This window comes from Vulpes lagopus, chromosome 1, assembly GCF_018345385.1.
Source record: "Vulpes lagopus strain Blue_001 chromosome 1, ASM1834538v1, whole genome shotgun sequence".
In the NCBI taxonomy this organism is placed as follows: domain Eukaryota; kingdom Metazoa; phylum Chordata; class Mammalia; order Carnivora; family Canidae; genus Vulpes; species Vulpes lagopus.
The window spans coordinates 140,955,634-140,982,539 of NC_054824.1; the positions used below are offsets into that span (position 1 = coordinate 140,955,634).

General features: G+C 55.0%; 1 protein-coding gene across 1 annotated transcript; it reads left to right on the forward strand.

Moving 5' to 3' along the window:
* Positions 1 to 8,494: 8,494 nt before the first annotated feature.
* On the forward strand, positions 8,495 to 23,867 carry SIGLEC15 (sialic acid binding Ig like lectin 15). Its single transcript, XM_041769408.1, has 6 exons — positions 8,495 to 8,546; positions 16,423 to 16,482; positions 16,806 to 17,189; positions 19,442 to 19,822; positions 20,991 to 21,021; positions 22,708 to 23,867. The coding sequence occupies exons 1-6, from the start codon at positions 8,495 to 8,497 to the stop codon at positions 22,787 to 22,789; spliced, it is 990 nt and encodes a 329-aa protein (XP_041625342.1). The 3' UTR covers positions 22,790 to 23,867.
* Positions 23,868 to 26,906: the final 3,039 nt, after the last annotated feature.

The following is a 26,906-nucleotide window of genomic DNA, read 5'->3' on the forward strand; positions in this document are numbered from 1 at the left end:
TTCTGTATTTATGTGAAGTAGGACAATATTCAATTATACTGTGAAAGTTAAGACTGTATATCGTGATTGTTAGCGAGCCACAGGGCTGGGGGAATGCAATGATATATAGCAAAACTACCAATATGGAAATTAAAATGGGATTCTAAAAAATGTTCAAATAATAATTTTTAAGAGGCATCTGGTTCCCCCTGGAGTGCATGGTCCAAAAGAGAGAGCAAGAAAAAAGCCACAATGACTTTTAAGATACAGCTTCAGAAGTCATGATGTCAATTTTGCCATATTCTACTCATTATATACACAAGTCACAAAGTCTGTCACAGAGAAATTAGGTTTCACTCCTTGAGGGGAGGAGTGTACTTCTGGACACAAACTAAAATCATCTCAACTCCCCATATGCAATCGCCTTTAATTTTCTTCTGAGTCTTTCCAGAAATTATCTACACATGCAAAAGCTGATAGTCCTTTCTCCTTAACATAGCTAAAATCACACTCTCTATACATATTATTCTACTCCTTGCTCTTTCTGTTTGATAATATATCTTGATAATCCTCCTAAGTCAGCACATGGAGCTCTACCCTGCTCTGGTAAATAGGTTCAAAGTGTCCAATTGTAGGATGTCTATGGTACCTAACCAGGCCCTGCAGATAGTCATATAGGTTATTTAACATAACAGAATAATGCTGCAAGGAAGATTATAGTATGCATATTTTTGTCAGCTTAGGCAAAAAAAAGTAAAGTTCTAGAAAATAAAGTTCCAGAGTAGAATTGCTGGAAGAGAGGATATACACATTCACAATCCTGATTACGTCAATTCGTCTTCCTTTTTTTAAAAAAAGATTTTATTCATTTATTCATGAGAGACACAGAGAGGTAGAGACACAGGCAGAGGGAGAAGCAGGCTCCATGTAGGGAGCCCGATGCAAGACCCGATCTTAGTACTCCAGGATCACGCCCTGGGCTGAAGGCAGGTGCTAAACCGCCGAGCCACCCAGGCGTCCTGTATTTTTTTTTTTTTTAAGATTTTATTCATTTGTCAATTCGTCTTCCAAAAAGATGACTGGTTGACACATTTGTCTGTGTTACTGAGAGCCCATTTCCCCACCCTCAGCAATGCAAAGTTTAATGTAGCCTTAAAATGTCGCCCACCTGGGGCACCTGAGGGGCTCAGTGGGTTAAGCGTCTGACTTCAAGTCAGGTCATGATGTCAGGGTCCTGGGATCAAGTCCTGTGTCGGGCTCCCTGCTCAGCAGGGAGTCTGCTTCTTCCACTGCCTCTGACCCGCCTTCTGCTCATGCTCGCTCTTATTCTCTTTCAAATAAATAAGACCTTTAAAAAAATTAAATTAAATTAAATTAAAGGTTGCCCACCTGATAATGTCTGACATGGTATTTCACTGTTGAGTTTATTTGCTCTTTTAAAATCAGCATTAAGTTTATCGGCCATTTTTATTTCTTTTCTATGAACTATGCTCTACCTCATTAACATGTGGAGCCAAGGTAATGCGTCTTTAGATACCATGTATGCTGCAAATGTTGTCCTTCACCTTGTCATTTGCCTTGTGCCTTTTTTTCCCCATACAAAATGTTTAAGTTTCAAGCTAGTCAAATTAAAAGTGAAATTTTTGCGAGGTCAAATGTATCAACATTTCATTTTATGATTTCTGGGAAGGTTTTTCTCCCAGAGTTCAAAACCTCTCCACTTCATGGTTCATTTTCAAAGTCATTCATGCCTTCGACTCGCACTTCTATGGTTTCAACGTTTACCTTCGATTAATTGTGCCATCTGAAACATAGGTTAAAAAGTAAAGAGGAGGGCAACCCCGGTGGCTCAGCGGCCGCCTTCAGCCCAGGGTGTGATCCTGGGGACCCAAGATCCAGTCCCGTGTCAGGCTCCCTGCATGGAGCCTGCTTCTCCCTCTGCCTCTCTGTGTGTGTGTGTGTGTGTGTCTCTCATGAATAAATAAATAAAATTAAATTAAAAAGGTAAGGACAATATCTAGCTTTATTTCTTTTTATCTAAGTGACTAACTGGGTTTCCCTGCATCCGTCATTAAGAAATCCATTTCTCTCCAGTGATTAGAAATGCCATTTTCTTAGATGTGCTAGGTTCCCTCTGTTTTACAGACTGTTTCTGAACTCGGCTTTGTTTCATCTGTTTCATCGACAACTGCCCTCTGAGGAAGGGCAGCTTTGAAGCACAGAGAAAAGGTCGGGGCCTTCGCAGCTCGCCTCCAGGGAGGAAGCAGAGCAGGGTACTGTCTGGAGCAGCTCGGGAGGGCGAGCGGGAGGAGGGTGAGGATTTGGGGAACGTGGGCTCACAGAAAAGAGATTGATATCTAACTTGCATAAATTCCATAATGATATTTTTAGAAGCAATTGTCCTGCTTCCCAAAGCAACTAAAGCTAACAATGAGCACTCACTTGTCCAGGTCCTCAGAGGAGCTGATTTCATGGACAGAAGATGAGTTTGCTACTTAGCTAGCCAAATATTTCTAAGGCTCTTGAGGTCACCCTGACCTCTGACAGGGATCTACTTCCTGCTACTGTCTTCCTCTGACTCTGGAACGCCTACTGGCTTGGATCAGAATCTGAATCTGCATGCATCCTGGGACCCCAAAATAGCAAGATGACCCTGCCCCTTTCTGGAGATTAGTGGCGTCACTACGAGCAGGCACCAGCCCAGTGAGGCTCGTCCCGTTGTCCCTGCTGCAGCAGCACTGGGAGGCCACGGTTACCCACGCCTGACGGAGGAAATAATTTGCCCCAAGCACCACTGCAGTTGGCAGGGAAGCTGGAACCCAGAGCAGCACTGTCTGCTGCAGAAGCGGTGACCTTACCGGGATGCGACACGGCGTCTCCCGTGTGATCTGTGGTGTAGAGGGGCCAGTGACACAGAAAGACTCCCAGAGGAGAGAAAGTGGAAAGAAGACTAACAAAGGAACAACCAGCCCCATCTTCATTCAGAACTAGCAGGAGGATGCGGCCTCATCTACCCCGAGAGCGAGCGACTGAGGGACCCCTGAGCCGTGTGTCCTCCTCCCAGCCTAAGTGGGTGAGCTGCTCTCCCCCTGGCCGGCCCATGTCTCAGGGAATGCCCTGCCCCCTGGAAGCCTCTTAGCAGAGATCTGATTTGACCTTGCCTGCCTGGCCATCCCAGTCTTGCAGACGGCCCGTCTGTGAACTGGGGGCATAACTGAATTAGCAGGGGCAAAGGAATGAGAAAATCCTATCAGCCTGTAACCCTGAGGCCTCCAACTGGAAATTCTGCAGGTTCCTTCTGCTGTTGCTGCTCCTTGCCACTCCACTTCCCCCCATTGCCACTCCTGAGGTTTACACCCTAGTTCCACTGACCTAGGCCAGATTAAACCTGATTAAGAGCATCAAGGGACAGAGAAGGGCTCAAAGCACCCCAGAAACAATCCTGGTTTTGCGTTCCAACCCTTCCTTCTCCCAAGTATCCATACGGGGTGACCACATACAGTTGGGCAGGCTGTATACTGCACAACATCACCGGGCATATAAATCACAGTGGCCCCGGATTCATACTCTGTGTTTCCTCAACTACTCGGACGCTGGTGTCAATTTACAGCTCACCCTCAGAGGCCTGTCTGTCCACATACATCCCAATCCTCTCAGGTGGTGACTCCCAGGAACACTAAGGCAAAGGACCTCAAAATGAGAGGCCCATATTCTGCTTTCCATAACTGGGAAGGTGGACGCCTTCTCCCGCCCTCTGCTCTCCCCCTGCCCCACCCCAGCATTCATACGTAGATCCCTAAAGCCTGCCAGAGACTCTGCCCAGAGATTCATAGTGCTGGATGTTTCTAGAAGAGGGACCACAGGTCTGATTCGCCCAGGACAGTCACAGTTTATGACTCTCAGACTGGTGGAGCCAACAGTTTTATCACTTGTCCCACACAAAAGTGTCCCGGCTCAGATAGGAAATCATAGTCACCCTACTGAGAAGCCACAAATGAGCCAGCCCAGAGAGACTGGGGAACAGTGGCGTCAGCTTATTGACCAGTAATTACACTAACAAATACAGAAAATCATTTAACTGAGCAGCCACTCTGTGTACATGTGTCTATGTACCTGTCACACGCGTGTGTGTATATAAATGGGTTTGATGTATGGATGCATATCTATAACATACATGTGCATGTCCACACGCACACACAGCTACCACCTATTGAGCGTTACATACTCCTCAACTTACCAGCCTCGGCATTAGGAGCTCTACGGGCTCTAGAGCTTCCTGTATGTACACTTTATCTTTTTTTTTAAGATTTTATTTATTTATTCATGAGAGACACATAAGAGAGAGGCAGAGACACAGGCAGAGGGAGAAGCAGGCTCCATGCAGGGAGCCCGATGTGGGACTCGATCTCAGACCCTGGAGATTACACCGTGAGCCAAAAGGAGACACCCAACCACTGAACCACCCAGCCCCCCTTTATATACACTTTAAAAACCAAGATTTTAGGGGCACCTTGGGGTGGCTCAAATTGTTAAACGTCTGCCTTCGGTTCACGTCAAGATCCCAGCATCCTGGGATGGGGCCCCACGTCAGGCTCCCCGCTCAGGAGGCAGCCTGCTTCTCCCTCTCCCACTGCCTCTCCCCCTGCTTGTACTCTCTCTCTCAAATGAATGAATAAAAAAAAAAAATCTTAAAAAATACCCAGGATTTTATTTCTGACTCCTCCAATTCCACTCCGACTTAAACGGGGTCATTCTAGCCTTTCCCTTGTCTTTAACTGGAGCTTTTTTCTCTAGCAGAGGGAAATCTAGCTCATTATCTACACTGCATCTCCTTGGCCCTTCAACACTCGTGTATACACACACGGTTTCAGAACCTCTAGCTGTTTCCTTATGAGAAGCTAACTCACTAACTTCAGCACAACACTGTTTTTCAAAGAAACCCAGGCCAGTTCTGCTCTTCTCTTCCGTGGGCTAAGCTATTCTCTTGGGATGCATTCCGGTGTCGTGTCGTTTTCTGCGCTCCATTTGGGGTTCTCCCCATACCCGGGTTAATTTTTTTAAATTACGTCTGTCGAATTCATTCTCTGTGGTGTATGATTCTACGCAGTTGCATTTGCAATTTGACAGGATCACATGTCCACTGCCCCAGTCATGGTGCTGAGCCACCCAGGCATCCCTGATTTTTTTTTTAAGATTTATTTATTTATTTATTTATTTATTTATTTATTTATTTATTAGAAACATACAGAGAGACAGAGAGAGAGAGAGAGAGAGGCAGAGACACAGGCAGAGGGAGAAATAGGCTCCACGCAGGGAGCCCGATGTGGGACTCGATCCCGGGTCTCCAGGATCCCGCCCTGGGCTGAAGGCAGTGCTAAACCGCTGAGCCACCCAGGCTGCCTCTTGATATTCTTTTTTTTTTTAATTATTCTTTTTGTAGTGTTGGTTTTCAAGGGTTCTTTGTATATTTTGGATCCAGATCCTCTGTCAGAGATGTGATTTGCAAATATTTTCTCTCAGTCTGTGGCTTGTCTTTCCATTCTCTTAACAGTGTCTTTTGGAGAGTAAATGTTTTCAATTTTAACGAAATCTAGTTTATCAGCTTTTAAAATTAGTATTCTTTGCCTAACCTAAGCTTACAAAGACTTTTTTTCCTGTTTTCCCGTAGAAATGTTATAGTTTTACATTTTACAATTTGGTCTATACGATATTTTAAGTTAATTTTTGTGTAAGGTGTGAGTTAGGGGTCAAGGTCCTTTTTTTATGTTTATATATCTAGTTACTTATTTTGGCATAGGGACACCCAATTGTTCCAAAACCACTTGTTGAAAAGATTATCCTCTCTCCAGCACATTGCCTCTGGACTCTTGACAAAAATCAGTTAGTTGCACTGGTATTTCTGGACTCTCAATTCTGCTCATTGATCTTTGTGGCTCACATCCCACCACTGCCACATTATCTTGGCTTCTGTACCTTTACCATGGTTCTCAAAATCACGTAACAACAGTCCTCTCAATTCATTCTTCTTTTCAGAAAACCAATTCTGGCTCTTCTAGCTCCTTTGTCTTTCCATAGAAATTTTAGAATCTGCTTGGAGAAAAAAAAAAAAGTCCATTGATGTATTGATTGAGATTGTGTTGAATATAGAGAGGAACTTGGGGAAAAATAGACTTCTTAAACTGAGATATGCTGAGGTCATGTATCAAACACAGTATAATCTGCTACTTACACAGAACTTTGAAGGATGGACCACCTGGGTGGCTCCGCTGTTGAGCATCTGCCTTCTGCTCAGGATGTGATCCTGGGTCCCAGGATTGAGTTCCACATCGGGTCCCCTGCATGGAGCCTGCTTCTCCCTCTGCCTTTGTCTCTGCCTCTCCTTTTGTGTCTCTCATGAATAAATAAATAAAATATTTTTTTAAAAAAAGAAAGAGAGAAAATTGAAGGATAAATGAGAAAAGAGGAGATTCTGGGTAACCCAAGTGTTCGTAAGTAGAGGAAGCAGCTACCAGTCCCAGGGCTGAGGCAGGAGTGGGGTGGGGGAAGGTTACTGAGGCCTAGGAGCTCAGAGGAAGGGGCCCAGCACAGATGGTGGCCAGCTCTAGGAAGGGGAAGGAGACCCACTCATGCTCTGATGATAAGGTGGGAGGGGGACAGACGTTTTCACATTTTTACACTTCTGAATTCTGGATGCACATTACTGTCAATGGTATCTTACAATTATAAAAAGATAGAAAGTCTTTTTTCCTCCCTTAATAGTGTATAAAATAAAGGTGCCTCCTTCAATGATGTCTTTGAGGTTACAGAATCCATTCCTTTCCCAAGTTTCATTTTCTTTTTTTTATTTTTAAGATTTATTTATTTATGATAGACATAGAGAGAGAGAGAGGCAGAGACACAGGAGGAGGGAGAAGCAGGCCCATGCCGGGAGCCTGACGTGGAACTCGATCCCAGGACTCCAGGATCGCGCCCTGGGCCAAAGGCAGACGCTAAACTGCTGAGCCACCCAGGGATTCCCCCAAGTTTCATTTTCTATAGTTATAGCAAATCTTTGTTGCAGAGACAGGTAACTATCCAGCAGCATCTGTCCTCTTCTTCCATGGTAATACATTTTCACGTAGCCATAGGACTGCCTTGCCAGTGACCTCATTCCCAGGGCTCCCTTGCAGTGGGTGTGCTCGAATGACCAAGTTTGGGCCCATGGGATGTGTGTGGATGTGATGGATACAGCTGCTGGATCACAAGAACCAAAAAGGCAAGTTAATTGACTTAGAGTTTCTATCTTTCCCCTTAAACAAGCCTGATTCCCACCATTGGCCTTAAAAGGCATTAACAATGCTGCAGGGGAAGGAGCATATAACATATGAAGGAGCCTGGATCCCGGAACAGCCAGGAGAAGCAAGGCCATCTGTCACTGGAAACAGCTCACCTTGGGACTGATATATGGGAGAGACATCACCTTCTATTTTTTTAATCTATTGTATATGAGAGCCTCTCTCTCTCTCTCTCTCTCTCTCTCTCTCTCTCTCTCCCCTCTCTCTCTCTCTCTCTCTAACAGATTAGCCTTTATCCTAACTAGAACATTTCCCTCTACCCAAGGATTGGCTCCTCTTTGCCAGCCCCCTACCTGGCCACTTTTCTGTCCAGCTTTCTGGACAGCTCCTTGCAGCAACTACGAAGTTTCTATCTGCTATTTTGATGTTCGGAGCATTTCGACATGTTCGTCTGGATTGATTTGCTTAATAATTTCACTATTTCCCTGTCGTGCTGCTTGGTAATGTAACTGGTATCAATGATGACTACATTTCCGGAGACGATTATTCTTCCATGAATAATCACCACTTCAGAATCGGTATGGCCACAGGAAGATAGCTGCATCAGAATGAAAACTCATGCTGTGAGGGGCCTGGGTGGCTCAGTCTGTTAAAGCCTCAGACTCTTGATTTCGGCTCAGGGCATGATCTCAGGGTTGTGAGATGGAGCCCCTCTATGAGTCCACGTCTGGCCCCCTCTTCCCCAGGCTCTCTCTCTCTCTTTAAAAAAAAAAAAAAAAAAAAAAAAAGGAAAACCCATACTGGCACACTAAAATGTATGAAGGGAGAGAGGGAGGGGAGAAAAGAAGGAAGGAGGGAGAGAGGGAGGGAGAGAAAGAAGGAGGGAAGGCAGGCAGCATAAGAACAATAGTTTTTCCAGAGGGACCAGGGGCCACAGGAATGGGTCCTTCATCTTCCTCATGTACTTCTCTATTTCCAGTCCTGGAAAATCATCCGAGTGGTTCCCCTGTTTGGTTTTCCACATGACTAAACCCCACGGGCCTCATCGAATCATATCCAGGCCGCCTGACTGCCTCTCTCCAGTTCCTCCCATGCCCGGAGCCTGGTAGGGGTGCAGTCCTGGGCCCCCCACCCACCCCCTCACCTGCCCTCTCCTGTGGCCTCGCCAGAGAGGCCTCTCACCCTCTCAGGGTGGCCCAGCCGAATGCAGGGCTGGCCCGGGGTGTCCAGACACTCTCAACATGGAATGGTCCATCCGACTCCTGGCCTGCCTGGTGGGCATCCTCCCGATGGGTGAGTTTCCCACTCTTCTCTCTGGTCCATGCTCAGAACATAATAGATGCTCACAAAATCTTCAGTACGGTCCTCTCCCCTCGCACTTGGGGCAACCCAGAGCCTCCAGGCCTGCAGAGGAAGAGCTGCACCCTTAGGGAGCTCTGATGACAGACGTCAGAAGTCCAAGACCAGGGTTTACCTGGGGTTTCCGATGACTTCAGGTGATCCCCTGACTTCTCTGGGCCTTAGCGGCCCCACCTATAGAAAGGCTCACCCACTGCTGTGCAGATCCAGGCAGCTAAGGGGCGAGCTTGGGGGATGATAGTCCCGGCTCTGAAGGGACTCCGGGTGTGACTGTCATCCAAGTGCTTTATGTCTTGACTGGCACAGCCCCAAGGGGAGGGGAGGGGAAGGGAGGAGAGCACGCGGTTGTTTGGGGCAAGAGTGGGGGTGATTCCACATGGGCAACAGGGCAAGTGAGATAGGGCACCGGACCACTCCGTGGGAACCCCAAGGGCTGCATGGAAAAGCCTCTTTGCAGCAGGCTTAAATGACAACGTCATTGGTCACTCAGCTCAGTGAGCTAGCGTCCCTGGGAAATGTTTTAGTTATGGAGCATCTGTATCGGAAATTCGGTGGGGAGAGGGGCATTTATCGAAGGGCAGATCCTGGGGCACCTGGGTGGCTCAGTGGTGGAGTATCTGTCTTTGGCTCAGGTCGTGATCCCAGGGTCCTGGGATCGAGTTCTGCATCGGGCTCCCCTCAGGGAGTCTGCTTCTCCCTCTGCCTGTGTCTCTGCCTCCCTCTGTGAGTCTCTCATAAATTTAAATCAATCAATCAATAAATAGACTTAAATAAATAAATACTAAATGCAGATATTTGGCTTCACCCAGACCTGTAAAATGAGAATATCAGGCCGCAGGACTCAGGAGTCTATATTTTCAACTATCTTGCTGGGTATTTTTTTTTAAGATTTATTTGTTTATTTTAGTGGGGTGGGGGTTGGGGACAGAGACAAGCAGACTGCAGAGTGCCCTCAGTCTCACCATCCTGAAGTTAGATTGGAGCCGAAACCCAATGCCCCTCCTGGAACACCTAGTGGATTGAGCCACCCAGGCACCCTTTCTCGGGTCATTCTGATGAACGATGACCATGTCGCTGAGGGCCATCGGGATAAATGACAAAGGCCATCCTCTGAACCCCATGTCCCTCCCATGACTGTGCCCCCAGGCTCAGCATCGGTGCCCCCATGTGCAGTGACCCTAGCTGTCATGTGTCACACAGTGACATCACTGCCATCACGGAGCCATGAGTTAGTCAGCATTCCTCGTCTGGGATCCTGTCTGCACGATTGGATTATAAACTCCCACACCTTAGGCTCCTTTCCCTTCCTCTCAAGCATTCGACAGACGCAGAGTCCAGCTCAGGTCTGGTTTAGATAATTTTTTTTTTTTTTTAAGATTTTATTTACTTCATGAGAGACACACAGAGAGAGGCAGAGACCCAGGCAGAGGGAGAAGCAGGCTCCCTGCGGGGAGCCCGATGCAGGACTCGATCCCGGGACTCCGGAATACCACCTGAGCTGAAGGCAGATGCTCAGCCACGGAACCACCCAGGCACCCCTGTGCTGGGCACTTTAGTTAGTAATTCACGTAAACCTCATAGCCGTATGAGAAAAGAACTATTCTCTTTTCTTTTCACAGATGAGGCAACAGAAGCACAGAGAGGCTCAGTGAGTGGTGTGGGTGGAGCTGGGATATGTGGCTTGAGACTGGACCCCCAACATTGCCCAGATGTCCCACGACACAGCCCGCGTGGGGGGTGGGGGCACTGAGAGGAAAGAGGTTTTCTTTTCCCAGAGTGATCTAACTCAGCTGTCTTCCTGGGATGATTTAGGCTTGTGCCCCACTTAGAGGGTGGGGGCTGGAGGAGGTGACCCCACCCAGACCAATAGCTGAAAAGTGAGTGGTTCAGATGTGAGTGTTGATATCACACACGCCTTTGAATCCTGGTTCTGCTATGGACTAGCTTTGTGGCCCCAGGCAGGTCGCCTAACTTCTCAGAGCATGGCCTGGTGCCTTGTGAGGTGTTGTGGAGGATAATTAGATCATGGATAAAAGCCCCCCCCCCCACCCGCCCCCGGTCCCGGCCCGCCCCCAGCACAGTGCTGGTGCTCAGTGATTGTGCAATAAATGGCAGGGAAATCTTGCTGAAGTCACACAACCTTGACAGAAGGGGGGTTTGGGGAGGGTTGTTTTGGTTTATTTCTTTTCTCCTGTTGAAGGTCAGCTGCTATGAGTCAAAGACAAAAAGACTTAGAGGAAGCGAGAGCAGTCACGTGTCCCAGAACAAAACCCCAACCACCAAGTACTCCAGCTGTGTAGCAAGATTTACCCAGGGAGGCTGAGGCACCTGGGGGGAGATCCTTTTTTCTCATACTGGCAGCTGCTTCACTGCTACAACCCAGAGGTCCAAGAACTAGGGTGAGCGGGGTCCCACTTTCTGAAGTCCCTCTGGGGACGTGCACCTCTGAGCCCTTTCGTGTAGCAGCAAGCCTGGGCAAGAGGCCAGAAGACCAGGCTGGGTTTGGCTGCAATGTGGGACCCCCAGGGGCTTCGTGAGCGGGGTGCCTGGAGGTCACAGTCCTGTCCCCAGCCGCATCCAGGTCAGGGCAGGCCCTTGGCAAAAGCAAAGTGAGAGGAATTTGTCCAGGAAACACCCTTCTACCGTCTGTGCTTTCTCCTTCATGCACTCACCTCCCGCACCCAGTGTCCTGGGGCAGCCCCTAGTCTCCCAGGGGGCTCACACACACACTCTCCCATGTCTTTCCCCTCTGGGTCCCCATAAATATGCTTTTAGAAGGTTGGAGATGGGGGTCTCTGGATGGCTCATTGGTTGAGTGTCTGCCTTTGGCCCAGGTCATGTCCTAGGGTCCTGGGATCGAGTCCCCACAGGGAGTCTGCTTCTCCCTCTGCCTGTGTCTCTGTCTCTCTGTGTCTCTCATGAATGAATAAAATCTTCAAAAAAAGAAAAAGAAGGCTCAGGTGTCAGGGATCATGCAGGTGGGAAAAACAGTGGTCTGGGAGTTCTGACCACCCAGTGACCTTGATTGAGATTGGTCCACAAACCTTTGATAAGCAGGTGGAGCAATCACAGTAGATGTCACCCTCAAGAACTTTGGCGTCAGGCCTTGACAAGCAGCTCGTTCACTCTTCACCACGACTCTACAAAGTGAGGAATCCTTGTCCCTCTGTCAAGTTGGGTGACTTTTTGGGGTGTCACAGCCTGAACGGCTGGGGGTGTCCTGAGTGCAAGCTCCACACTTTACATCACCCACATCCAGTGGCAGTGAGCCCGGAACCCAGCCTGGTGCGCAGAAGAATTTACCAGCTCTGAACCAAGGCTGAGAGCAAACCAAAGGCAAGACAGATCAAAGCTGCTGCCCCAGGACCTGGGGGTGCAGGGAAAATCCAGGAAGGAGATGGGCTCCTGTCCCGGGGCCAGAAGAAAATAGGGGAGTTTCAAGAGCCTGGATGCTGCTTCTGCTCTGGGTACCTGCTGTGGCCACTAGCTAGAGCTGAGAAGTCCCCCGTGGGGCGGAAGAGGACTGATGGGGCACAGGGCCCTGAAGAGGCTGGGGGAAGCACGGACAGAGGCCAAGTGGCACCCTGCGGTGGACACTGGCCCCAGAGCATGGTCAGCTGTGGCTCTGCGCCTGCAGCTCCAGTGAGCAGAGCCGCTTCCACAAGCAAGAGGGCAGAGAGGGAAGGTGACCTGGGAATCCAGGATCACCCCGAGGTCAGAGCCGGCCCTTCCCAGTGGGCATCCCTGCTCCTCATCCCTTCCCTAGAACCTTCTGGATCCGGTCCTCACTGAGAGATGTGGTTCCTCAGGCCCCGCTGGGAGCAAATTTGGGCAGGATGGAACTGGATGGAAGCGTGCCCTCAGTTCAACCCACACATCTCACTGGGGAGGTTTGCTGGCCAATGTAAACATCTCTCCTTGCCCCCAGGTGCCCTCTCTGGACCATCCAGGCACCACCATGCCCGAGAGGCTACCATTGGAGTCACTGCCTGGAAATGTCCCTGTTAACATGCCAAATGTCCCCAAGAAAGGTGGCCCCCTTCCAGACAGTGGGCCTCATCGGAGGGCCTGCCTGTCCACTGGTGACATCAGTCACCACGGGGGGAGGGGCAGGAGCACCGCAGAGCTCCAAGGGATGCCAGTTCTGAGCACCGTACACCTGTCCGTCCAGGAGGCACGGTACATCCACGGGCAGTGACTTCCCACGTGGTCTAAGATGCCAGATTGAGCTACAAAAGGTGCAACGTCAGGGCACCATGTCTTCACCCCTGTTGCATCACCTGGAGATGCCTGTCCTGAGCACTCCTCCACCACTGCCCAGCACCCTCACCCTGCTCCCTTGCATTCACACTCTCTTTTCAGGTGGGGGTGGGAGAAGGGGTTAATACGCATTGAGCATTTGTAAGACAAGCTACACGAGTGACTTCATTCAACCCTCAGGCCCATGAGGAAGGCATTAGGTGCCCCTCTTGCAGCAGGGGAGGCCAAGACTCGGGACATTAAGTAACCTGCCCAAAGATCACCCCGTAAGCGTATGAGCCTAGAACAGAGCCAGGCTCAGACTGGGTGCTCATAGAAGTCTGGGAAAGAAGGACCACAAGAGTGACTGTCACCCAGGTCCAGCTGTGCGGAAGCATGCCCTGTGGTCCACTCCTGCCGGGCGGTATCTTGGACAGCGCAAAGAGCATGGGTCTCCTGTTGGCCTCAAGGCTGACAGTCACAAGGCAGGGAGATCAGAGTCTTTACAACAGGAGGCCATGGTTCCAGTTCAGGAGTGTTCCTTCCCTTGTCCTAAAGACTTGAGAGACCTGGCAGAAGGAATGACAAATGTCACAGGATGCTGGGGAGCTTGGATTCCTACCAAAGCAAATGCACTTGCTCCCGGGCATTCCCTGCTAGGACTTCCCACCCTCACCTTGGGTCCCTGGTGGATTCGACCCAAGTCTCTGTGTAAGAGGGAGTCCAGGCATTTGCCTCTGGAAACACTACCCAGCAGGTAAACAGGAAACAAATCTCCCCCTGACAGGAGCCAGGATCTTAACACTGGCTGAAAGGGCCTCTGTGTGCCCTCCCTGCGCCTAGAGCAAGAACCCCCAGGAAGGAGGGGGCAGGAGAGGGAGGCCTACCATTTGTATCACACTTCAGGATGTGTCCCCTCTAGGCTGTCATCCTGGGGGCAACATAGCATGGGGACAAAGGAAGAACATGAAGCACAGAAGGGGAAGCCTTAGCTCTGCATCCGTTCAGTCAGATGACCTTGCAACGGTCACATGGCCTCTCTGAGCCTCAGGGCTATAGCCAGTCCCTCGTGAGCCTTCGTGCACATGAAATGATATGAAACGTCTCCCAAGGAGTCCCCAAAGCACAGTGTCGCCTGGCCCCGCTATCTGGGCATGCCCCACAACCTCTCCGCTGACGTCCTCACCTCCAGGGTTTTGCCCACCTGCCGTCTCTGATCAGAAAGCCTTCAGTCTACCTCAAGGCTTAGCAAATCCAGCACCTCCTCTCTCCGGGGTCCTCCAAGCATTCCCTGCCTAATATTTGCACCTCTCCGCACAGCCCACAGCACCCCGTCCCCTGCCAGCCTGGGAACTGTCCCTTCAGCCCTTTACAGCAATTCACCATCAATTACTACGTGGCAAATGCGGCGCTGGGCAATGACAACACAAAGACGACCGCATGGCCGTGGTCCCTGCCCCTGCCCTCCAGGGCTTCTGGGTACCTGCGCGGGACACACAGTTGAATAGGCCCAGACAGAGGAAGTCCTTCTGCCAACCCTGGGGCACTGGGTGAGGATGCCAGACCCAGGCCTGGGGTTCAGGGAAGGCGTCCCACTGTAGGACAATTCAGCAGGGACTGGGGGTGACTGGGAGGGAGTTGGTGAGTGAAATGGGCCAGGAACTTTGTTCAGACAAAGGAACACTGTTCATGTGCCTCATTAGAGCACCTGGCAGGCTGTAGTATAATTATGTGCGCACAGATCTGTCTCCCCCTCTGAGCAGGGACCTCCAGCAGGCTGATAAGGTTGATCTTTGTAACCCTGGCTTGTGTCCAAGTGCCTGGCTTAGAGTGGGATCGTGTTTGATAAGCGTTTTCTAATCGATGAATGCACAATAGTAACAGCTACCTGGGGAATCAATCAGTACCTAGCTCCATGATGCCCACAAGATGCATGAGGTCAGGGGAGGCTGAGGCTACAGAGGGTGGGAAGTGTAGGGAGGCTGAGGCAGATGCTGAGCCTCAGGAGTGGGGAAACGCTTCCTGCATCTGGCAGTACTGGGTAAACCAGCAAAATCTTCAGAAAGTGTTTCTCTAATTTGAAACCAGACCATTTGATTCTTAACAACTGAGCAAACAAGCTCTTCCTAGAGATAAATGTCATGTCTTCCACTTGGCTTCAAAAGCATAATTCCACTTGTCCAGGAGAAATAAGATTTGGCTTACAAGTACATTGTGTGAAAAAAGTACCTGTGCTTTACTTGATTGCAAGTTTGGCATAAGCCCCAAGCGTGGTTTTATACGAGGCAGAGCTCACACAACCCAATTTGTATCCCTCGCTGCTAGTTCAGAGCCGCTGCAGCACACACCTGAAGCACACACCTGCAGCACACACCTGGGGGCCCCAGCTCTGGCCACGAAGCTGCAAGGAGGGCATGACACAGGCAGTGAGGAAGGGGAGGGACAGGTGCAGGCTAGGGACTTGCACCAAAAAAGGGAAGGCTTAACGGGTCCAGGATAGCCATGATGGGGTCCCAGAAGGGCCACTACCTCGAGGCCATGTGCATGTTCCAGAGAACAATGATGGCCATGTCAGTCAGTAGTGGTAGATGCTGGTTCTATGCAGGAGGAGTGGCCGACCTGTAGATAATTCATAGATGGGATAGGCTTCTTGGAGCAGGAAGGGTCACTGGTTGTAGGCTGAGGGGATTCCTATGCAAGGCCTGAACTACCCCTGAAGACTAAAGAGCACTGGGTCTGAAGTCAGAAAAGCTGGGTGTCTCCCATCTTCTGTGTGACTCTGGGCCTCCATTTTCTCATCTATAACAATATCCCCGCTGCCTGTCTCTCCCAGGGTGTGTTGAGAGACGTGTGACATGATGTGTATAAAAGAACTGTGTAAATATAGACCTCTCGGGAAATACAAGAGCAGCTATATCATTCCCTCTAAAGATCCCTTTTGTGAACTGCACTCGGGGTTCTAGCTGGACAGGCCTACCAGCCTGTCCTACCTCCTCAGGGAGACACCACCCCTGGCCTTGATCCTCCAAGGCCCAGCTCTGACACCCACCCACCCATCCAGCTGCTCACCCCTTCCCCAAACAGCACACATATGCAACAAGTGCGGCAGGGGCTCTCCGCAGAGCACCGCCTCCAGACCTCAGCTCGGCCTTACTTCAGAGGCTCACAGCATAGGAGGTGAGGAAACCAGGCCCAGCGGCTCTGGCACTGAGCACAAAGACAGCACAAAGGTCTACCCCTCTTGTCTCCCTATCTGGCTTTTGAGGAAGCCTATTTGGGTTGACCTGGATTCTAAAGCAACCTCATCCACCCACTCAACACATTAAGTTCAAAACACACCAGGCCTCCCCAGGGCCTGTTTCCCCTCTGTGGATGGGGTTCTGGGTCTCCTTGGACCAGCTCCACGCTTCCACACCTTTAGTGCACTAGGGCACTGGCTGTGGGGCCAGGCTGTCTGGAGTCCCAGCGCTGGCTTTGCCTCCTTGTAGCTGTGTGGCCTTAGGCAATGAACCAACCTCTCCGGGCCTCAGGTTATTACATGTAACCCAAGGATAACTGTGCTTCCATCTAGGATCCTTTGTGAGAACTAAGAGAGATACTACCGGGAACTTGCTCAACACAGAGGTGCACAGTAAGTGCTTTTATTATCACCATCGCGGAGGCGGGGGTGGGGTGGGGGGGTGGCGGGGGTGGGGGTATTGTGACCGCGGATCCCAGGGCTTTTCGGCAGCAGGGCAGGTGTTGGGGAAAAGTATGGGGTCAGGGGACCTGTAGGTGAGGTGGAACTTCCCCGAGTGAGGCAAATGGTCCCAGGGAAGGGCGGGGAGGGTCCGGGGGCCTCGGGAGTCAGGGCAAGTCAGGATCCCAGGAGATGCCTCGCAAGGCACGGGGTGGGTTTCTGGACACACACACCCCGGAGCAGCTGACGCCCCGGCTCCCGGTCCCGGCCGGCAGGTGCGCCGGCGCAGCGCTGGTCCATGCAGGTGCCGGCCGAGGTGAGCGCGGCGGCAGGCGAGGCGGCGGTGCTGCCCTGCACCTTCACGCACCCGCACCGCCACTACGACGGGCCGCTCACCGCCATCTGGCGCGCGGGCGAGGTCTACGCGGGCCCGCAGGTGTTCCGGTGCGCGGCGGCGCGGGGCAGCGAGCTCTGCCAGACGGCGCTGAGCCTGCACGGCCGCTTCCGGCTGCTCGGGAACCCGCGGCGCAACGACCTGTCGCTGCGCGTCGAGCGCCTCGCCCTGGCCGACGACGGCCGCTACTTCTGCCGCGTCGAGTTCGCCGGCGACGTCCACGACCGGTACGAGAGCCGCCACGGCGTCCGGCTCCGCGTGACCGGTGAGCGCGGCGCCCCCGCCACCCCCGCCCGGTCCCCGGCGCTCCCCAGCGCCCCCCAGCGCCCCCCGCCGCCGAGCGGAGCCGAGCCATGCGCAGCCCCTCCCTGCAGGGCAGGTCCCCCCCGCCCGGTCCCCAGCGCCCCCCAGGGCCCCCAGCGCCCCCCAGCGCCCCCCAGCGCCCCCCGCCGCCGCCGCCGAGCGGAGCCGAGCCATGCGCAGCCCCTCCCTGCAGGGCAGGTCCCCCCGCCCGGTCCCCAGCGCCCCCCAGGGCCCCCAGCGCCCCCAGCGCCCCCCAGCGCCCCCCAGCGCCCCCCGCCGCCGAGCGGAGCCGAGCCATGCGCAGCCCCTCCCTGCAGGGCAGGCCCCCCCCGCCCGGTCCCCAGCGCCCCCCCAGCGCCCCCCAGCGCCCCCCAGCGCCCCCCGCCGCCGCCGCCGGCCGAGCGGCCCCAGCGCCCCCCAGCGCCCCCCCGCGCCCCGCCGCCGCGCCGAGCGGAGCCGAGCCATGCGCAGCCCCTCCCTGCAGGGCAGGTCCCCCCGCCCGGTCCCCAGCGCCCCCCAGGGCCCCCAGCGCCCCCCAGCGCCCCCCCAGCGCCCCCCCAGCGCCCCCCGCCGCCGAGCGGAGCGAGCCATGCGCAGCCCCCTCCCTGCAGGGCAGGCCCCCCCCGCCCGGTCCCCAGCGCCCCCCCAGCGCCCCCCAGCGCCCCCCAGCGCCCCCCGCCGCCGCCGCCGAGCGGAGCGGAGCCATGCGCAGCCCCTCCCTGCAGGGCAGGCCCCCCCCCGCCCAGTCCCCAGCGCCCCCCCAGAGCCCCCCAGCGCCCCCCAGCGCCCCCCAGCGCCCCCCGCCGCCGAGCGGAGCCGAGCCATGCGCAGCCCCTCCCTGCAGGGCAGGCCCCCCCCCGCCCAGTCCCCAGCGCCCCCCCAGAGCCCCCCAGCGCCCCCCAGCGCCCCCCAGCGCCCCCCGCCGCCGAGCGGAGCCGAGCCATGCGCAGCCCCTCCCTGCAGGGCAGGTCCCCCCCGCCCGGTCCCCAGCGCCCCCCAGGGCCCCCAGCGCCCCCCATCGCCCCCCAGCGCCCCCCAGCGCCCCCCGCCGCCGAGCGGAGCCGAGCCATGCGCAGCCCCTCCCTGCAGGGCAGGTCCCCCCCGCCGGGTCCCCAGCGCCCCCCAGGGCCCCCAGCGCCCCCCAGCGCCCCCCAGCGCCCCCCAGCGCCCCCCGCCGCCGCCGCCGAGCGGGGCCGAGCCATGCGCAGCCCCTCCCTGCAGGGCAGGCCCCCCCCGCCCGGTCCCCAGCGCCCCCCAGGGCCCCCAGCGCCCCCCGCAGCCGAGCGGAGCCGAGCCATGCGCAGCCCCTCCCTCCAGGGCAGCCCCCCCCCCCCCCGCGCCCCGCACACCTGTCCGTGGCTCCCAGACGCCTGGGAACTGGGCCCGGGAAGGGGCATCGAGGTTTCGCTCGTAGGGACTGAATGGCCCCAGGGGCTCTTGGTCCGGGTGCGGGGGGAGCCCCACGAGCTGAACAGGGATGGCAAGGGCTACGAGGGCATGTGCGCTCTGTGCGCTGCCGCGCATCCGCAGCCCCCTCCTCCCCGGGGAGGTGCCCTGGGAAGCCCGCCAAGTGCCCAGTATTTTGCTAGACCGCAAAGAAGAAGGAACCAGGGTCCCCGGTCCCCAGAGCAGCGGTTCTCAACCCTGGCTGCGCCCCGGAACTAGCTGGGGCGCTTACCCCCTGTGGGGATCTCGTTGGAACTTCCCACGTGCCCGCCTCGAGCTGCTGGGCGGCCTCTCCGGGTGCATTTCAGTGTCTTCCCAGGACCCGCGTTCAGCTCTAGATCTTGCTGAGGTTGTGGGGGGTGGGGTGGGGGGGCAGGAGTGGGAGGGGTCCTCGAAATCATACTGGCAGCCAGTCCCCAGCCCCGAGCTCCAGCTCTGAGCTCCAGCTACAGTTGGGTGAGCGTTGGCTCTGGGCCAGGCCCGAATCCAAGCACCCCAAATGCATTAACTTGCCGAATCTTCTCAACGACCCCACTAGGGGAGTGATCCCCATTTGACGCCGTTTGAGACCTGGAGCTGGGGAGTAACTTGCCCCGGGCCACACCTCTGTGGGGACCCAGGCCTCCCGGCGCTGGAGCACAGGCTCCCTCCTCTCCGGGCCACCCGCCCCCGGGTGTCTCGGGGACTCAAAGGGCCTGGGAGGGGTGCGCCCGGCCGCCGGCGCTGAGCGCGGTTTGCTTTCTCCTCCCGCGCCCTGGGCGCCCGCAGCCGCCCCGCGGATCGTCAGCCTGTCGGTGCTGCCGGGCCCGGCGCACGCCTTCCGCGCGCTCTGCACGGCCGAGGGGGAGCCGCCGCCCGTCCTCGCCTGGTCCGGCCCGGCGCTGGGCAACCGCTCGGCCGCCGCGTCGGGCCCGGGCCAGGGCCACGGCCACCAGGTGACCGCCGAGCTGCCCGCGCTGGCGCACGACGGCCGCTACACGTGCACGGCCTCCAACAGCCTGGGCCGCGCCGAGGCCAGCGTCTACTTGTTCCGCTTCCGCGGCGCCCCCGGGGCCCCGGCGCTCGCGCTCCCGCTCGGCGCGCTCGGCCTCAAGGCGCTGCTGCTGCTCGGCGTCCTGGCCGCCCGCGCCGCCGCCCGCCGCCGCCGAGGTGGGTGCACCCTGGGCCCGGGCGGGGGCGAGGGCCCGGGCGGGGCTCCCCTCCTGGGTAACACTGTCCGCCGAGCACCTGGCGCAGCACAGCGCACACATGCTTCCTGCACCTGTGCCTCCTCTGGCTTTGTCCTCCTTCTTACGTCCCAGGAGGTGGGAACCAGCAGGAGCCCATTCTCCGCTAAGAAAGTTGAGGCCTGAGAAGTTAAGGAACTTGCCTCTGGCCTAGAGACCCAGAGATAGAGACCCCCAAAGTATAGCCCTGCCCCTTTCTCCCGCACCCCATAAATGACTCCTCCCCAACGATAGGGACCACACCGAGGCTTTCCCAGATAGCACCACTACCTTGTGTTACAGTAAGCATCCTGAGGGCCTACTGTGTGCTGTGTAGCTGCTAGGGAGACAGATGAGTAAGATGTGCCCTGGGGTGGGATGCTGGGAAGCCAGCAAATCACTGCAGTCTGCAGGGAGGAGGGCTGTCCTGGAGCCCAGGTCCCGCAGAAGCTTTCTGCCCAGAGTATGGTACTGCTGCATGCGCTCCAGGGGCACTCTGGACAGGCCAGGAGGGAAGGCTTTACAAGTAAGGTGACAGCTAAATCAGGAACTGCCACTAGGAGCCGGTGGTATTCCAAGCAGAGGCAGCAACCAGTGCGGGAGTGTGGAGACGGGAGCTAGCAGGGTGTCTTCGAGACCTGCACTTCACCCCACGTTGCTCTCGCTGAGCTGGCTGGGAAATTGGCTTGTGCTCCAGAGAGGGGCTTCCCAGAGCCTCTCAGACCACCCAGGTCCAGAGCACTGGCCTCAGACTCTCCTAGCATGAAATCCAGAATCTGTCACAGTTGCCTTGGCCGTTGCATTCGCTGTGGCTTTACTGTCTTTTCTTGCCGGTTCTTCAAACCCACCAAATGTTCTGGGCTTCAGCGTCCTCAAAGGCAGGGCTTTTCTGCTGGGTGGCTCTTCAGTCCATGCTTCTCGTCATCAGCTGCTGCTCATTCTAAGCACTTCACACCCGGCTAGCTAGTGCTCGTTGCTCGTCCCTTCAGACCGCTTTCCGCAGCCGGGAGGGGTGGACGGCAGGGCCTGGAGCCCGAGGACGCTGTAGAGATTCATGCCTCCCTTCCTTCTCTCTCTCTCTCTCTCTCTCTCTCTCTCTGTCCCTCACACAGAGCACCCAGTTGCCCAGGACACCCCACCATGGTGAGTACCCTGCCATCCCCCACCCCGCTCTTAAGTCCCCACTGGCCAAGGCATATAGAGAAAGAACAGGCAAAGGGTCAGGGCTTGGGTCTGACCTTGACTGGTGTTAGACCTTCCCCGCGGCCTTCCAGAGCCCTCCCCTTCAGTCTCCCAAGTCCTTCTTGGCCAGACCAGGCCACACTGACCTGCCCACCCCTTCCCCAGCATTCACAGTTTGGGACTCATGTTGGGATCTCTCCCAGACCTGCCTGGTGTCCAGGTGCCAAGGAATCATTTTTCTGTCTTATGTCCACACCTAGATAGGATTCCTTGAGGTTTTGCTCCCCAGCATTCTAGAACAAGCAGGCTCACACAGACACAAAGGCCACCTCGGGCACTCGTTCTCCCCCAGAGCTGAAGGCTTTGCAAACAAAATGCTATTAGAGGTTGAGAGGGTTTAAGCTAGGAAGTGCTCACCCTGTGATCCAGACTCCCCTTCTCTCTGTGTCTGTTCAGCCGAAGGTCTGTGTTGAAGAAGAAAGAATCCAATTCACTGACCCCGGGCAGTGTGCCTGGGATGCTGGAGGAGGCAAAACACAGTCTTTCAGGGCCTGCTGGACAAGCCTGGGCAGTCCCATAACTCTGTCCCTGCCTGACAGAAAAGCCATATTGCCAGCCCAAGCCCCTCTCTCTAGCTGCCTGTTCATCTGTCCCCCACATTCTTGAAAACCTATGCCATGTCCCTTTTCTTTGCTAATTTACTAGCACCCCGAGGCACCTAATTCAGAAAGCTGAGTGGTCAGATATTTATTGAGTACCTGCTATGGACCAGAGTTTTGGGTGTTTAACACTGCTTCCAACTTCCCCAACGTCAGAAAACTCACATTTTCATGTGGGGAACTTAATAAACACATACACAAGATCATATCAGATTCTAAAATAAGAGCCATGAAGGCAATGGACAGGGCCCTGCCACAGAGCCCCGGGGAGGGTGGTGGCCACTGGGAAGGTCAAGGAAAGGCTCAGGGGAGACCCGAGAAGGGGCCTATGAGAAGGCACTGAGTGGTGGTATAAGCACCCAGGTGGCCCCATCAGAACAAGAGTGTGGGCCAAGAGACTCTGGAGGAGGCTGCTGACCAAGGCTGAGGCTGGCCCAGCGGCTCAGAGGGAGGTGGCAGGGGTGGGGGTGGCGAGGTGGGGCAGATGGAAGGCAGAGCTGACCAGAGGGCTGGGGACGTGGAGGGGCAGCGAGGGACACAGCCCGGGTGCCCAGGTTTGGAGCTGTGGCCCTGGGTGCCCCTGACTGGGATGAAGACAACAGAGAAGGGGGTGGTAGTGAGGATCATGCAGGAGTTCACATGTAGGCCTGAGATGCCCGTGAAGATGTCCCAGGGAGGAGCCAGGAGCAGCTGGAGCTCAGGTGGCCAAGCCCAGGGAGGTTCGTGTGGAGGGCACCCGACACACAGCGGTTGTTGATGCCTCCAGTGAGATCCCTCCCAGAATACAGTCCATCTGCAGGCCAGGATGCCATCCCCCAACCCCCGGGTAGCCTCCTCCCTGCCACTGCCCTCCCTGCAACCTCTTTTGGATCTAGGCTGGGCTCCCATTTTGACTCTCCCTCCTGCCCATTCCCAGGGCGTGGTTTGTGCAATGGGCGGCACCCCCACTTGTGTCCTGGGTGGTCAGCCAACTTTCTTCTGTCCACAGGCCCCAGGCTCAGGAGTCCAACTATGAGAATTTGAGCCAGATGAGCCCTCGGGACCCAGCAGCAGCCACATGTCTACCATGAGGACCCCTTGGCCACTGGCATCCACTTGTATGCCATGAGGAGCAGAGGCCAAGGCCGGGCTTGGCTGGGGCAGCCCTTCCTGGGTCCCAGCCATGCAGGCAGCCCCTTGCTGGGCAACCTCCCACAAAGGCTGTCACGAGCCCACTCATGGAGGCTTACTGTCTCCTGCGAGGATGTCTGTTCCAGAGCCCCTGTGATATTTATGTCAGTGGGACCAGCGTTTTGAAAAAATGTGTGTGTGTGTGTGTGCACCCATGCACATGTATGAGCTCCAGCATGAAGCTTATGGACAAACTCTCACCCTTTCTTACATAGAACATCATAGTAAAACAGGCAGGACGTTGGTCAGAGGGTCTCCCGGGCTCTGACTTGCTGTGTGCTGTGAAATCCTGTCTCTTTGTCAAAAGGTACAGTGCACTTTCGTACATGGCCAAACTGTGCAAAGGGGTCACTTTTTCCCCCTCTCTGGGTCTCAGTTTGTCTACTCATGAACATGGACAATAATATTCTTCCCTCCTGGCGGATCGGCCTCTCAAGATCTGAGGAAATAATGGAGTGAAGGGACTTTGGGAAGTACAGAGCCGTGTACAGCTGTGAGGTGAGTCACATGCTCCTCCTTGCAGGCACCCTTGGGACGTGCAGAGAGTTCTAGGACAAGTGGGGGGTCCCCCCCCCACACACACACACCAGCCTGGCTGAGAACCAGGATTCCAGAGAGCAAGCCTGGAGCTGGGGCTGCTGAGGCTGGGGTGGGGTATATAACTGTGGTCCAAGGAGCAGGCTGGGATCCCTGCCCGCCCCCCACCCAGGGTCTCCTCTGTGACTGACCCCCCTCTTGGCCCATTGACTGACCACTCTGCACTCCCTGGAACTGTGGCCCCTGTGAAAAAGAAATGAAACACCCATCATCTGGCTGTATCTGGGATCCACTTTCCTCAAGGACCAAAAGCTGAGAGGCTGGAGGGGCAGCCGGGGCTGTGGGGTCCTGTGGATAAAGCAGCTGCAGCTGTGGCCTCTCCCTACAACCTATGCCCTTCCTGGACGTGTGAGGTCCAAGAACACCGGCCATTTCACCGCATCTGCCCAACACTTCTCACACTGGCCTTCCACGTTCACACTTCAGTGCTAGCTTGTGCATTTTAGCTCCCGCAGTCCTTGGGATCAGTGAGGGGACCAGGGAGGAAGTGGTGCTTGGGACCAGGGCAGGCTGGCAAGAAGAGAAGGGCCACAGAGCTAGGGGACTGAAGAGGCCACGGGGACAAACTTTCTCTCCTTTGGAACTTTGCCCAAAGCTCAGGTGGTGACCCATGTAGGGAAGGGCCGTCACTGACGCTCTTCTGGGGCAGTGGCCTGAAGGTTGAGGGAGCCTCACAAGGTAATAAGCAGGTGACTAGGGGCCCTTATGCACCAGAGCCTCTGCCAGAGGTTTGAGCTGTCAGAAGGCCCGAGGCGTTGGGATTTGTACCTCCTTGGATGAGGATACTGTGGGCATCTCCATGGGAGGGTCCTCTATCACCAAGGGAGAAGCGAGGGACATGAGGGTGGTGTGTCTAGAAACATCTGCATGGACTTTGAGGCCTGTTTTGCAGCCAGGAAAAATGGTGATGGCAACGATTTCTTATGCACCTGCTGCATGCTAGAAATTGGACCAGGAGTTTGGGCATATGGCAATGAGTCTGGGCCGGGTTGTGCTGTGGAAACAAACCAACCCCAAAATCACAGGAGCTGAAAACAATTAGGGTTTATTCTCGCCAAAGATACATGCCCTTCATGGACTGGCTTTGTTCATTGTACTTACTCAGGGACCCAGGCTCCCAGGGATCCCCCCACCTCTTGTTGCAGACTATTGGGTTGGAGATAAAAAGAAAGCTCAAAGAGGGTCTCCCACTGAGATCAGGACTCATCGGCCAGAACTAGCCCCAGGCCCCATTCACTCTCAGGGGCTGGGGAATGAAACCCTACACTGTACCTGGAATGGGGAACAGCCCTGATGGCTCCATAGTAAGACTCTCTGGGATTTCTCACGTTAGGAAGCAATAGACCAGTAAGTGGGAAATCATGTAAGGACAAACAATATGCTGAAGATGCTGGGGGTGGGGGGGGACACAGAAAGGATGACTGACCCAGTCTTGGGAAGGCTTCCTGGAGGAGGGGACATGGAAATGGTACATGTAACAGGGGAGAATGGGAGTTGGAAGGTAAGAACAAAGGTGATTCTAAGCAGAAAGGACAGCCTGGGCAAGGCCAGGTGGTGGGACACAGTGTGATGTTGAAGCAGCTGAAAGTTGCTGGAGCATGAGGGTAGAGGCCAGGTGGCCGGAGCTGGGGCGGCAGCAAGACGAAGCTCCCACACGGTGCAAAGGGCTGCCCCCAACAGGGTTGAGGAGCAGAGGGCAGCCGGGGCACCCAGGGGCCCAAGTATGGTGCTGACGGCCTGTACTGCTCAGCAGCCGCTTTCATGAGTCTGACCGCCGCACCTGCTCCAGACCCTCCATGCTCTGGGCCCGGGGTTTCCACCTGGAGACCTGCTCCACTTGGAGCAGTGTTTCCGCAGTGGTTTCTGAGGGTAGCCTGCATCAGGAACAGCTGGGGAACTTGCTCAAATCCCCATTCCGAGTGCCACCTGGGCTCCTAGAAGTGGGCTCTGAGGGTGGGCGCTGAGCTGTAAACAAATGCTCACGTGCTTCAGCCCCTAACTTTGTATTAGGATCATTTCCAACATGTGCGCACATGCGCACACAAGCTGTAAAAGACGATCACCCAGATACCTACCACCTACATTCAATAGTTACTACCATTTTGCCATACTTGCTAATGGGCACGTGTGCATACGTGTGCACACGAATCTGTGTGTTCAGCTGAACCGTCAATAGTAAACTGTGGATACCACAGTACTTCACCTTGAAATACATCAGCCACACCTCCAGAGGATGAGAGCACTCTCCTCTGTAACTTCGATGCCATTGTCGCATTTGAGAAAATTAACAATAATCGAATAATACTGTCGTACAGCCCACGTTCATGTTTCCCGTGCAAACTGTCTTTATTAGCTTGTTGTCTCTAGCCAGGGCCCAGTGGAGTCCAGGCCATTCTTTAGCAAGCTAGTTTGAGACTCCCCCTGGGTGGGCCTGACTAACTAGGGTGGGAGTGCTCTTCCTAGGGTCGTGCAGTTTGAGGTAGGACTTCCCAGAAACTGCAGAAGTGGCATTCCTCAGAGAGATGCGCCTCCGATGGGTGGTTCTGCATACCGTGATGGGCTCTGGGCACCTTCTGAGAGGGGCAGCACAGGGTTCCGCCAGCATGCCCTCTACTAATCTGTTCCCAGTGCAAGGCGGCCTCCTGCTCCATCTTCAGAGAAAGCAGCTAGCTGCTCCAGGGGCTGACGGGGAGGGTGGCGAGGGGACTGCACCTTGGCCTTCCGACTCCTGGGAGCAGAGCCACCATCCTCCCCAAGCAGGCCATCTGAGAGCACCCAGGCTCTGTCCCTGGCAAGGACAGACCATAGCCACAGGTGACAGACCGTTCAGCACATCATCCCCCGTCCTGAAGCCATGGAGAGAAGTGACCCAGGAGACTTGGTGTTTTCAAGACAGGAGTCCCCCACCCCCCACCCCGCCAGTGTGGCCCAGGACACATGCTCCAGGAATGTGAGCCTGTCTGTCCTGAGAAGGGTTTTGGAGAACCCCCACCCTGCCCCCAACTGCACCCCACCTCCTACCCTTGGAGCTGCAGTTGGGGGGGAGGGGGGAAGAGATGACAATTGCCACGGGGCCCACCCAGGTCTACCAAGAGCCCAACACACTTTCCCTGCCCTTGAGCTGCTAATAACCTCACTTTTATATGGAGATACATCTAGATGAGAAGACCGTGATGGTGAGATAGTCTCTACAGAAGGCAGGCCCTGCCTGGAGATGGAAGCAACACACAGTGGGGCTGGGTCATCACATACAGCCTCCCTGCGAGCCTGGACCCGAGAGCCATGGCCCCACCAGCCGCTGGGACCTTAGAGACCTGGAGTCAGGGGTCCTGGGCTCTGTCCCGCATTCAGCCCTGTCACTGCCCCTCCCAACAGCCCCCCACATTTCCTGAGTGCCTCCACCTTCATGACCTCAGGGAG